We start from the raw sequence: 14,042 nt of genomic DNA, 5'->3' as shown, positions 1-14,042 counted from the left end.
TGATTGAAGTTCTTGAAGGGCGCGAATTTCCCGAGGGATTAAATAATGCATTCTTGGTGTTGATCCCGAAAGTTGACACCCCCGAGAAAGCTAATCAGTTTAGGCCAATTGGCTTATGCAATATTGTGTACAAGATTGTGACTAAGATGATAGTAAATCGCCTCAAACTGATTCTTCCAAAGCTGATTTCACCAACACAGTGTAGTTTTGTACCGAAAAGACAGATAACGGACAATGTAGTGATTGTGCAAGAGATGCTACATACAATGAGATATAAGCAAGGGAAGGTGGGATACATGGCAGTGAAGATAGACTTCGAGAAAGCTTATGATAGATTGAAGTGGAGTTTTATTCGAGAATCTTTAATGGAATTGAGAATCCCTCAACACCTTGTGGAGATAGTCATGAATTGTATTTCTTCGGGAAAACTCAGCATTCTTTGGAACGGGGAGCCTATGGAGGCCTTTTGTCCGTCTCGAGGGATTAGACAAGGTGATCCACTATCACCTTATATTTATGTGATATGTATGGAGAGATTAGCTCACCTAATTGAACATGAAGTGAAGTTTGGGGTTTGGAAGCCGACAAGGGCAAGTCGTAATGGGCCTCCAATCTCCAATCTAGCTTTTGCAGATGACTTAATACTATTCAGTGAAGCATCCGTGGACCAGGCCAAAGTCTTACAAAGCTGCCTTAGCAAATTCTGTGAGGCATCAGGAAGCAAAGTGAGCATTGCTAAGTCAAGGGAATTTTTCTCAAAAAATACGAATTATGAGATTCAAGAAGAGGTGTGTTTGGTGCTAGGAATGGAGGAGATCGAAGATTTTGGCAAGTACCTGATAGTGCCTACAATCAATGGTAGATCATTGAAGAGAGATTTCCAGTATCTTGTTGATTGGATAAATGGGAAGTTGACTGGTTGGATGTCAAAAACGATATCAATTGAGGGTAGAGCAACCTTAATCCAGTCAGCATTGAATTCGGTTCCTCTATATGTCATGCAATCAACAAAATTGTCACGCTCCACCTGTGATGAAATTGATTTCAAGTCGAGAAGCTTCTTGTGGGGTAGCAATGATGGCCAGCGCAAAGGTCATATGGTCTCCTGGGATCGCATTGCTCGACCAAAACAGGAAGGTGGCCTAGGAATAAAACCAATGCGTCAGTATTCCTAGCCAAGTTGGGTTGAAGGCTATTGGCAGAACCGCAAGCCCTTTGGTCAAGAGTTATGAGAGCTAAGTATTGTGATAATAGGTGCGATTTGGATATGTTCTAGGACAAGACTATTGCATCGAATGCGTGGCGAGGAATTATGAGTAGTGTTGGTATTGTGAGAAAGGGGGTGAATATGGCGGTTGGTAATGGAGGAAAAACTTCTTTCTGGCATCATAGGCGGGCAACAAAGGCTCCTTTGCTAGATAGTGCCTAGCCGGAACCACCCTTAAGCATCCAAGACTCGACAGTAAAAGAGATGTGGGATACGCAAACTCGCTGGAAGTTCGAATTATTTGCAGATTACCTTCCTTCAGAGATACTGCGGGAAATTGCAGCCCGTGAGTTAGTTGAAGATGAAGAAGCTGTGGATGAGATTTACTGGAATGGAAATCCTCAGGGGGCTTTTCTTTGCGATCAGCAATGGATATTATGCGAGATGAGGATGCAATTACAAATACTGAAACAGGGAAGTGGAAGAATATTTGGAGACTCCCAGTCCCACAACGCATTTGTTTTTTCATGTGTCTTGCGATTCAGGATCGATTGATGACTAATGCAAATCGTTTTTTGAGGAATTTGACAGACAATCCAAGATGCTTGCTTTGTGGTGAATTCAGAGCACATACTGAGGAGATGCCCTGCAAGCCGATTGGTGTGGAGATATTGGGGGTAAGGGAGGATGATGAAAGGCAGAGTATGAACTTTTCTGAGTGGTTGTAGTGGAATATTCGAGAAGGAGAAGAGAGACTAGGCAACGAGTGGCCAAGAGTCTTTGAAGTTGCTTGTTGGTGGCTATGGAGGTGGAGAAACAAGAGATGTTTCAAGGAAAATCCGGATATTCCCATAGATCATGCGAGTTTTGTTTTTGCAAGAGAGGGACTAATAAAACAAGTCGTGGAGAGGAAACACACTCACCTAGGAAAAGGGTTGAAAGCGAGAGACGAAGTGTTCATAAGATGACAGGTTCCTAAAGTAGGATGGGTAAGGTTAAACACTGATGGAGCGTCGAAGGGAAATCCGGGCAATGCTGGTGCAGGAGGTATTATTAGAGGCTGTAATGGGGAGATCTTCGAGGTGTTTGCGCTAAATTGTGGGGTTTGTACCTATACAAAAGCAGAGTTGCAAGGAGTACTACAAGGTCTGCTAGTAGCATGGGAAGGAGGCCATCGAAAGGTGCAAATATCGGTGGATTATGAAGTTGTTATGCGCTTGTTGGTGGAAGAAATTCCGGCCAACCCTCCTTATACATATACTCCGAAATTGCAAATCTCTCATTTTTGGAAGAGAATGGGATGTGACGATTAGCCACTGTTATAGAGAGGAGAACCGCGCTGCGGATTGGCTCGGGAATTATGGAGTGAGATCAGAGGAGAAAGTAGTGGTGTTTGAGGCGAAATTGCAAATCTCTCATTTTTGGAAGAGAATGGGATGTGCGCTTGTTCGAATCTTCGTGAAGTTTTATTGGAGGACCTAAGCGAGGTTGCGTGGCCAAGGTTGGTGCCGAGGAATAATAACAAGCACCAGTAGCTAATGGTGGCTTGGTGGATCCAGTAGTTAGTAGTTTTGTGTGTTTGCTTTAGTTGTTTTTCTTACTTCTTTTATTTTTGTTCCGTTTCTGGGGGCTGCCCCCTTTTCTCCACCAAAAAAAAAAAATAATAATAATAATAAAAAAAAAAAAAAAAAGATAAAGAAAATAACTCTCCATTGTCTTGGAATTGTTGAGGTTATTCCTCTTTATTTTTTTTTCAAGGCTATATAATTTATTTATTTTTCTTAAATATATACTTCGTAATTATTATCTATATGAATAAAGAGAACATAAATTATTATTGACTAATAAGATGGTAAAAAATGTAATTTTATATATTATGTTCAGTGTGTTCGAAACTTATTGAATGCTTTTTTTTTCTAATTACTAATGATGTGAAGTAATTGTTGCAAACTTGCAATGCTAATGGTGACGTCATAATTATAGTGCAGATTTATATGAATCATAAACGTTTTTAGGAATTTTTTAAATAATAGTGCAGACTTACGTGGATCATAAACGTTTTTAGGAATTTTTTACATATATAAGTATAGAATGAGCTCAGAATTACCTCGATTTGCGTGTCGTTATTTATCAATGGAGAAAATCATTTAGTCAAACAAGAGCTTCACAAATCACAACCAGCTAACTCAAATCAGTCTGCTATCTCACCACTTTTACTGCACACTCAACTAAATCCACATTGGTTGCAAAGACATATGAGCTACAACAATTGACATTAAAGGTCCAGAGGTCAATAAACCAAGCAATTCAAGTCTCTATTTGCTGATCTAGAACTACTTTGTAAGTGAAGAGAGATTAAATAAAAAGTAGGCTCGCTCATCTTGGTAGTTGCAGAGCTAAATTCCATGCGACCATGGCCTCTCTGTATTTTCAGTTTTTCCTTCTTTATCTGTCCATAATTTCATTAGAAAATAACCTAAAGCATAATTTTCTTGCAGTAGCTCCCTAAACCAATGAAGCAAAGAAATGAAGAATTAGGAAATGCATTAAGGCAGCTGGGTATAACGCCTTTAGATGTTTTCATTTCCATGCTTCTAATTTACATCCTTTTGAGTTTTGAGACTTAAAAGAAAAAAACCATAATAGGCTTTAGGAACCCCCACGGTCCAACCCCTGGATTCGTCAACCCTGTTCTGTGAATTTTCTTCCTTAACACCTTATTCTTGGTCAGTCCTAAATCTCATCGACCCTGTTCTGTGAACTGAAAGATATGAATTTTAGGAAGAGGAACAGAGAAAACTGAAGCAAGAAGTGCTTCAACCTACCTTATATACAAACCGTAGGTTAAGAGACAGCTGACTCAATAACATAACCAACTGGCTTCTCTGTATTACACATAGAAAGCCAAGCAAGCTCCAATGTCACACTCCTCAATTCCTCATGACCTCATCGATTGATAATCTATCATCTAAGTAGAAAGGGTCAAATGGACCAACATGGTATGCAACCTAGACTTTCAACAAAATAAACTCAGAAATACCTACTAGTGTTTAAAAGAAGACCTAGTGCAAAATTGGCTTTAGGATGCCTGAACACGCCTTGCAGCAGAGTGCACAAAAAGGGTGATGTGCTGTACAGTACAGAAAATATCATGCCTGGTTTATAAGCCTATGACAAAATAGCTGAATTTAAAAAACTAATTATCTGCAGTAAACATAACTCCGATCCAATTTCTAAGGGATCAACAACGCTAGTTAAAACTTTACAATCAAACTCAAAATTAAAAGTAAAATAACACAAGTATCCTTTATCTAATCTATCAAGAATACCTTCACCCAAAGACTTCCTGTAACGAAAATGCAATAAACATAGAAAACAATAATGGCATGATCTTACATTTTAATTTCATGTATAATTCTCTTATTCACCATTTTAAGCTCTTAAAGCTTACAACAAGACAGTTCTAGTAGCAACATTCTATCCAGAGTTTATCTGCTTATGCAATTTTACAAGGCAATTTAAGCCTATATTTTCTTTTAATCTCTTATAATCGTTATACAATGCTCCTTGGCCTGTATAGTCTAAGCTTCCTAACTAGTCCACTCAGTGTTTTTCCAAATAAAGCACATTAATTCTACGAAAATTATAAACAGACCAAACTGCAATTCACAATTAGCCATCAGAATATGTAAGACCTTTCCAGTTCATACTTAAACATCAACTCTTAAAGTGTAACTTATAGAAGAAAGTGCCTTGTGTTTAGACCAGGGGAGATATTTATCATCACATACCTCAATCAAGCTGATACTTGACCATCTTACAGCTTACTATAAGACAAATCATTGGCAACATTTCAATGCAGCCTTTATATGCTCCTGCATTATTAGTTTTATAACACATCAACTTTTGCCTAATTATATTCTTAACCTCTTCATGCATAGTTTATATAAAATGCTCCTCGATTTATGCACTCTAAGCTCCAAACTTATATCATTCTGCATCTTTGTGATGAGGCACACTATTCCCGCGAAAGAAATAAACAAGACCTTTTCTCCAAAAGCATGTAAGACATTTGCACTTCAAAATTAGCCATCAGCTGCAGGAACATTGGCCAAACTACCTTGTTTTTACCAAGGGATCAGAATACTTAGAAATACTCCTATTATACACCAAAATTTTCCATAACAATTTAAGCAACTAATTTTTTTTCTCAAATTTATAAATAAATAAAATTAAATAAATAAAAATAAATAAAATGAAAAGTCATAGCTCAAATTCTGTCAACTTACCAAATTTTAAAAACTGAAGTACAGGTAAGCTTGACTTAAGGCAGCTCAGATAGTTCTTTATACATGATCAAAGCAAAGACTTCCAAAGAAATATAGAAAGGTGAAAGCATTCATTTCGAAAGAGGATCTGGTGCCATCCATATTGCAGAAAAGTCATTTAGATTATTAGGCTTGGTAAAACCACAGAGACACTCAGTGTAGAGTCAAGAAAGTTAAACCATCACATCAATAGGCCTCACACCTCAGCTTCTCAAAGCCAGTCAATTTCACCATCAAGTCTCCTAGTAAATCCTTTGTTGTCCTAGTTGACATGTCAAAACTAATTTTTTCAGGTCTTTGAAGATGTCTAGCCTGTTCTCTAAAGAGGTTTGACCATTCATGAATCCATCAGGGTTGTTCAAGGATACCGGTACCCAATGCAAGGATCAAAAAGATATATAGTATCGTAGTTTTTATCAAGGTACAAATGCTATACATAAACTTACAGATGAAAAGGATACATAATTACAGATTCAAGTTTTAAATCCAATGTCTCAAGCTTTTGCAAAGATCCAGCTGATGGTGGGAGGCCTGGGAGCACTTCTGCATAGATTCTTCTCAAGCTTAGACATTCCCCTTCATAACTCTTAAGGAACTATTGTAATCAAGTTTGTATAATGCTCAGTCTGCAGAAGTTCTTAATCAACCAAAACCTGAATTTCTTCAGTATATTCAGCTATTTTAGTGAACCAAGAGCTTTTAATTAATTTAACTCTGGCCAATTGGAAGCTCTTAAACCTGTTACCAGCTAACTCAGATCTCTCAAATTCAACCTGTTACTTCACCACCTACAGGCGACTCAAGTTAATCTGCCTTGGATCCTTAGGCTTCTGAGCTACAATTAATAAACAGTAATTTATCCAAGAAATACATACACGAATAGCAGAGTCATAAAATCAACTAAAGTCATAAAAGAAGCCACATAAAAATATAAAATAGCTTTCTTCATAATAACTAATAAATTAGGCTTTCTAGGTAGTCATCACTGACTTTTACTCCCAAATCCCAATTACTAGTAAGAGACAAAAATATTAAATTGCCTGAAGCACAAGATTTATTTAATCAAAATCTGGTTCAAATCCAAATGAATGTACTCATGTTTGCATCCCTCACTCAAAAACCATGTGCACTGATTTTGATATCAAATTTCAGAATGACGCTGAGATCCTCAACTGTCATAGCAAGTTAAAGACTTTGATAATTATTTTCCAGTTTAATAAAAACAACTCATATTAAAGAGTCACATTGAAGAATTAATAAATCAAATATTCACCATAGCCATCTAGATAACTGAAAGAGCTGGAATTTCACTGATAAATTTAACAAAAAAGGACCAATACAAGGCTACAATACATTGATACACATCCAGAATTTCAAGAAACATTGTTAAGCCTAAACAAAAACTGTATGCATACACCAATAATTAACAGGAACTTAGTAGTAGTAGATACCTGCAACCTATAAGCAAGAAAATGCTTGCATTTGAAAAACAAATCGCACATATTAGGTCTATTTTCCCACATACATTTGACAGGTAAGGTATCCGTTTTGTAAGGCGTTTCCGAATGCATTGACAGACCTGCCTGAAACCACAATCTCACAAGTTGAGGAGCTCCTTGGAAGCTTAAACAATGACCTACAGTACTGACCTTCCTTCCACACTATATCTGCTTCTTCACGTTCATTTTTAGCTTTAATCACATCCATCATACGAACATCTATGCAAAGCTTTTCCAAAACATTAGCATTACTTAAAATGTACGCTAGCAGCCTCAGGTCATCGCCAATTGCCTGTAGTCCCTTTATTTTTATAGTCCTGAGCTTACTTAATAAACAATATGGAATAGTATTCGGTGGCAACCAATACCTCTGCTCCATTGCAAGATCAGCAGGTTGTGACCATATACTCACCACAAGATGCTCTAAGTTAGGAAAACAATCTAAAGAAAACAACAAATCTTTGAAGAAATTTGTTTCTAGATTCACCACATTAGAAAATATTGGCAACTTCCCGGAATTTGGGCAACCAAATATATTGCTATGGCTTTCGAGCAGCAACTCAAGGTTGCTAACACTAGACAATCCACCAACAAACTTGGACATCTCCTCAAGATAACAATTACCTCCCCAATTAACCAGCACAACATAGCCTACAAACAATCTCTTCAAGGACATACGCGCTTTAACTAATGCAGTTGGATTCCGAACAAAATTATAAATGGAAGACCAATCATAAATTTCAAGGTTAGTCAATTTGGGTGCATCAACCGATATTCGAGTGCGTTGCATCTCATTGCATGGTTGCATACGTATACACATCGATTTCAAATTAGGAGCAATTATACCCAAAGCAAAATAGGACGGGGGATTATAATCCAATTCGAAGGACAAAGACAAATCTTCCAAATTCGGGCAAGACCTAATTAACTTCGATAACCAATTTGGGACATTATCAAGCGTACACAAAGTAAGTAGCTTCAAATTAGGGAGATGAAAAGACGAACACAAAGACGAATCACCATTTTTAGGCAACTTCGATTTAAGCGTCCCATATAATTGTAAACTTACCAGAGACTGAGAATTGACAAGGCAAGCAGGAATACGAAACGGATAACCTTCAACTGTATTGAGAGTGAAATTCTCCACATTTCGGCGACAAATTTCACTGAACCATGGTTCTGACTCACTGAATCTCGGAATAACGGATAGCATTGAGGAATAATCGAGATCGAAAGCTAGGAGTTTCGGAGAGGTAATCTGGCGTAGGATATGGTCGATTGTGGTGGAACCGTTGGATTTTGTACTTTCGTCAGTTTCGTGAACACCGAGTTTGAGGCGGGTGATGGTGGTCCAGAGGTGGCGCCAACGGTGGGATAAGACGGAGGTGGTGGCGGCGGAATGGATTGTGAGGCGGGAGAGAATGTCGGTGAGAATGGCGTCTGGAAGTGAACTCAACCTGTCTTTTGTTTCTTCATCTTCGGTTGACCTTCTGCTTCGTTTTCTGATGTAGTATTTCAGTATTTTGCTATCACCCATTGTCAATTTTTGTATAACTCTTCAGTCTTCACTATTACTCTCTCTGTATTTTTTTGAGAATTTGAATTGGAGTTTATTAGGGAAGAAGGGAAAAGAAAGGAGGGTGTCTGGTCAATTTCCTTTGACCTACAAATAGTCAAAATCAACTGGCATCCATACACTATGCCTCCAGTCAACGACTCATGCCTCATAGGGCTAGGCCGGAGTTAGGGGTGTGCATAGGTCCAACCCTATTTTTGACCTGAACCAGACCGGACCGTACCAATTAATTTCAGTCCGGTTTTCGGTCCAAGAATATTGAAGATTTCAAGTTTCTAGTCCGGTCTAAACTAGAATGATCTGGTTTAAGCATAAAACTCAAATTATTTCATATTTTGGTGAACTTTTGTAATCTGTTAAGCTTAAGTACTTAAATAGTACGAGTAAGATGCATTAAATGTATTGTAGACTTGTAGTCCTATAAACATTGTTGACTTGCAGTTTTTTAACTTAATGGACTTCTTACTAGGCTTATATAAAGTGCTACTCATAATATGTTATGTAACCATGGTTTCAAGGGAAATTAACAAAAGACTTGTTGAAACAGGTCCAACAAATCTAAAAAAATGGACCGGACCTGTAAAAACAAGTTTGGTCCGACCTGGATTGGATTTTTTTTAGCTCCTATCATCGGTCTTCAAAAAGTTTAGATTTCGGTCTTTCAATCCAACAAGTTTCAGTGTCGTCCAGTCCGATTTTGGACCTGTGCAAACCCCTAGTTGGGATCAAAAGAAGCAAAAGTCCAAAAGTTCAATGCACCCTAAAGTTAGGATTACTCCAGAATAATTGAAAATTTGAGTTACTCCAGAATAAATGCTTAAGCACACCTTATTCAGACCCAACTTGGACCTGACCAGACTGGCACCCGACTCGACCAAAAGCTTAGGTACAAAATGTGCATTTTTAGCCTTGTTCCGGTCCGACTTGTCCCATGATCAAATAGGTATTCTTATGTCCACAGCCCACTTGATTTGGACAATTTTGGTCACTGGACTAGCCTCCTTTCTTTGCCTTCTTCTGTAAACTCATGAAAAAAGACCTAAAAAGAAGAAGAAAAAAAACAGAGTGTAGTTAAGGGTGAGACTGATGGAAAAATTGAGAAGGGGTGATTGCAAAATCATGAAATACTACGGCCAAAATGGACCGGCGTCACCTGCGTTGATCTCTATGATTACGATCGATCAATATCCACGGCCAAAATCAGCTACATCCTACGCCAGCTTATTTGTCGGAAACTCCACTACTTTGGTCTCACTCTCGAAGAGGGGTTCCATTCTCCTGCAATTAGTGTATCAGAAGCAGAATCATTGTTCTTCCAAGTTTGCAGCCGAAATGTGGAAAATATCAGTGTAATTGCAGGGTACGATGTTTCCTTTTCATTACCCGCTGTTCTGTTCAATTCTCAATCTTTGGTAACTTTGACATTACAGGGTTTGCTTGAATTGCCCAAAACTAAAAATTTGTGTGTTAATCTCCCTAATTTGAAGAAGCTTTCCCTAAACCTACTTGATGATTTCCCTCTTTGTTTGGAGACTTTAATTATGTCTTCCTCACTTTTGGAACATTTGGATTTAGTCTTCGATCTAGATAGGTCTAGTCATGTTGTGAATATAATTGCTTCCAACTTGAAGTCATTGTCTATAAGTATGCTAAGCAATACCCGGAACACTAGAGTATATATTGATGCTCCCAAATTGGCAAAGCTTAAAATTCAAGATTGGAATTCAATCTACTTCTTTCTCCAGAATCCATCTACATTAGTCAAAGCCTGTATTCAATTGGATTATGGGCTGGAATCAGAAGATGATGAGGAGGATAAGCAGGATTACGGCTCATTATCTGGACCACAAAAAGAATATATTTGCCAGATGACCAAGTTTGTTGGAGGATTATCTAGTGTTAGCAAACTTGAGCTGAAGCTAGAGAGTTGGACCAATATTATGAGATATTTTAATTATTTGAATCTGCCAATTTTCTCAAATTTAACCCGTCTTGAAACAAATTGCTTTAAGGATTTGCTGATTTCTTTAAATTGTTTTCCCAACTTAGAGCATCTTGCGGTCCAATTATGCTCAATTTATGATAAAAAGGAGAAAATAAGCTGGTGTGCACCGGATTCAGTTCCAGATTGTTTAGTAAGTAAGCTAAAGACTATACTAATAACGGGACTAAAGGGCATTGATGATGAACTCAGGCTTCTAGCATACATTCTGAGTAATGCAATTCTTTTGGAAAAGCTTCTTGTACAATTTTGTACAGTGGATGGGGCATATATTGAAAATGAACGTGAAAAAGCGTATGCAGTGTGGAAGGAATGTCAGTTTTGTAGGTCAATGTTAAACCTTCCAAGGAGCTCCTCGACGTGTGAGGTTGTGGTTTCTGGTACGTCTGTCACTGCATCAGGTAATGCTGTAGAAGGTAAATTCCTTACATGTCAAATATATTTGAGTGAATACACCTGACATATGCAATCTGTTTTCCAAATGCAACATTCTAGCATATGCGTTGCAGACTTGCAGGTATTGACTACTAAGTTCTGATTGATTTTTGGTTTATGTATAATTACATGTAGTTTTGATTTTGGCATAACAATGTTTCTAGAAAGGGAGGATATGTAGTTTTGGATATGTATCAAGCCAATCAAGGTATCGTAGCCTTGCAATGTATTTTACTCTTTTCTGTAAGGTTTATATGATATATTCAAGATCGTTTACTACTTTACTTCTCTTTATATGGTTATGCGGGGTAATTCATTTATTTGTTAATGCCTTAGTGTATGTAGTATGAACTCTGAAGTACATCTATAAATGTGGGTGTGTTTGTTTCAAGGGAAAAGCCTTTTCTGAAAAATACATTTCCTGTTTTCTGATGTTTGTTTAAACCGGCCCATAAAATAAAAAATAGGACCGGAAAACACTTTTCCATATAGGCCCAAACATTTTCCCTAAACAAACATGATATTCCATGTTTTCCGCGCATCACTCATCTTTAAGCTCTTTCTCATCTTCCATGTTTTCCTTACAAACAAACAAAAGAAAACTAAACCAAATTTGAGTTTTCCTTTCAGAAAATGGAAATTCATTTTCCATTAGATTTATTTTCCGTCAAAACAAACGCTGGTGGAAAGGGAGGAAATCAATTGATAATTGAAGGGGGGGTGCCCAGTTAATCTTTTTGATTGCTTTAGTTCGTCAATCTATTTCGCCAACTCAGCCTTTAGAGTTAGATCCTGATGAGTCAGTTGGGGGGGGGCATATAGACAGGTAGGAAACCGATTTGTAAATGCCGCTTATTTTCTTCATTAAAGCTCCATTGAAGCTACCACCGACACCACTTCAAATCATCATGTCCACCGACACCACTATCTTCCTCCGTTAAACTGTCAACCGACACCACCTCCGGTGGCTTGAATTAAACGAAAATCCGAGGAATAAAAGGTGAAAGTAAGGGCTTGGTTAATCGAAAGAGTAGGGGTTACCAAGAACATGGTGTTAGTGAACGGTGGGTGGAGACTGGTGGAGAGAGAAAGGTGGAGGTGGTGTTTCTATGCAGCTGCCATTGATGAATGAAGGTAGGAAGCTTGAGGAGAGAGGATGAAGAAGGTAAAGTGAGTTGACGGAAGGAATTGGCATTAACTTCGTTGTCTTACGCGTTCAGCCGAGTCAACGTGGGCTTAGGAACATGTTACATAGGCAAAATGACCAACGAATCCCCAATTTTAATGATGGAAATACCTAGAGTACTCCTAGATTGACGTTTTAAAGTGATCAAAGATATAAACAGGAAATTGCCGATAATTAAAAGGGTCAAAAGTTGCTGCTGTAATAAAACATCTGACCATAAACCCTACATCTAAATTATAATCCCAGCAACAACCGACCAAAAATAAAGAACTAACTAATGGTTTTGACGACCAATAACACGAGCTCAAGGTGGAACACAAGAGAAGATGCAAGAGTTAGTGTCATGAGAAGAGAAGACATAATGTAGCATTAGGTTGCTTTAGTTGTCAAACATAGGAACAGAGTCTAAAAGATGAATTAGGGGTCTAGTTTCCAATCAAAAATGTGCATTGCATTCTAGGTGATTCGAGGCAAACGTCTGAATAATGAAATTTACACCAATTGTTATAAAACTTGTCCCATAAATTGGATAAGGCTGGAAATTGACCAAGGCCCGGACGTCTTATTATTAAAAGCCCATTTATAGCTACCAAATGTGTATTCTAGGTGATTAGGTTCCAATCCCCTCCTAACAACCAATTGATGTAATTTACACCAATATAATTAAATAGCCCACCTCATTGCCACCCCCTAAGGTTATAACCCACAATTAGATCTGGCAAATGGGTAGTTCGAGTCGGTCATTTAACATCGGGTCGGGCTGGGTCATTTTGGGTATGATTCGGGTCAGGTATCGGGTCAGTTTCGGGTTGGGTCATTTCGAGTCAGACCATTTTTGGGTCAAGTATGTTCGGGTCATATTCGGGTCCAGTCAAATATGTTCGAGTCATATTCGGGTCGGGTTGAAATCAAGTTAGATCATGTCGAGTTGTTCCATTTGTGGATCAAGCTCAAATTAATAATTTTATATTTTGTTATTGTTATAATAAGAATTAGGAAATATTGCTTTAAATAATACCACCTTTCACCCGTTCGCTAAAAACAAGTCGACCTTTTCATTATCTCTAAATAATACCACCTTTGGGGGTGTCCGCTTTAAACAAGATTTTTTACCTGCAACCTTAATGATCGGTTAACCTTTTGATTTTTTTAATAACTTCGTTTAACACTATAATTAACTCTTAATTAGAACTTTAATTATGGTTAGTAATTAATATAATTAAAATAATTTTTTTTTAAAAAAAAACCCCACCAGTTGCCACCGACTTCCCTTTCTCCGGCGCGCCCCACTCCCTGCTCGCCGGTGCCGGCCACACCTAGATCCCCTCTCCGGCACCGACGCTCGTGTCGATCCTTCCCTTCTTTCCCTCTTCCCTCTTCCCCTGAACTAGCAAACCCTACCCGAAATTCATATCCCTTACCCACGGAAACTCCCTAAAATCCATCACCCACCCTCGAAAAATTTCCAACCGGACCTTGGTTGCGAGGTGTTGGAGCGGCAACAGTGTGGAGGGGTGGTGGTTGAAACGCGCAAGGGTTGCACGATTCAGTTTCTGCCCAAGATGGTTGATGTGGCTGGGCACTTCGTCTGGCTGCGCGGTTGGCCGTGGCTGCTGCTGGACTTCGGTGTGTCTGGTGTTTAGGGGAGGGGCGATAGATAGCAAAATGTGCAAATGTTGTTGTTGTTGAGGATACCGAGAAGGGGTTGGTTGGCGCTGGGGGATACCGATCGTCGGCCGCTGGAGTGGGGAAAGGGGGCTGCTAGTTACCAACTGGTGGGGGAAGTGGTTGGGTGGTTTATTTTTTTAT

At 38.6% G+C, this 14,042-nt stretch overlaps 1 protein-coding gene across 1 annotated transcript; it reads left to right on the top strand.

The window, feature by feature from the left end:
• Positions 1 to 9,719: 9,719 nt before the first annotated feature.
• On the top strand, positions 9,720 to 12,318 carry LOC110710238 (F-box/FBD/LRR-repeat protein At1g16930-like; the record flags this gene model as incomplete). Its single annotated transcript, XM_021888511.1, has 1 exon — positions 9,720 to 12,318. A coding segment is annotated over one exon (1,353 nt), but the record flags the coding sequence as incomplete, so codon positions are not given.
• Between the last annotated feature and the right edge of the window lie 1,724 nt (positions 12,319 to 14,042).

The sequence above is a fragment of the Chenopodium quinoa genome, unplaced genomic scaffold, assembly GCF_001683475.1.
Source record: "Chenopodium quinoa cultivar QQ74 unplaced genomic scaffold, ASM168347v1, whole genome shotgun sequence".
NCBI lineage: Eukaryota > Viridiplantae > Streptophyta > Magnoliopsida > Caryophyllales > Amaranthaceae > Chenopodium > Chenopodium quinoa.
Note: the sequence above shows the minus strand (reverse complement) of the source record. Positions and strands in the feature narration are given on the sequence as shown.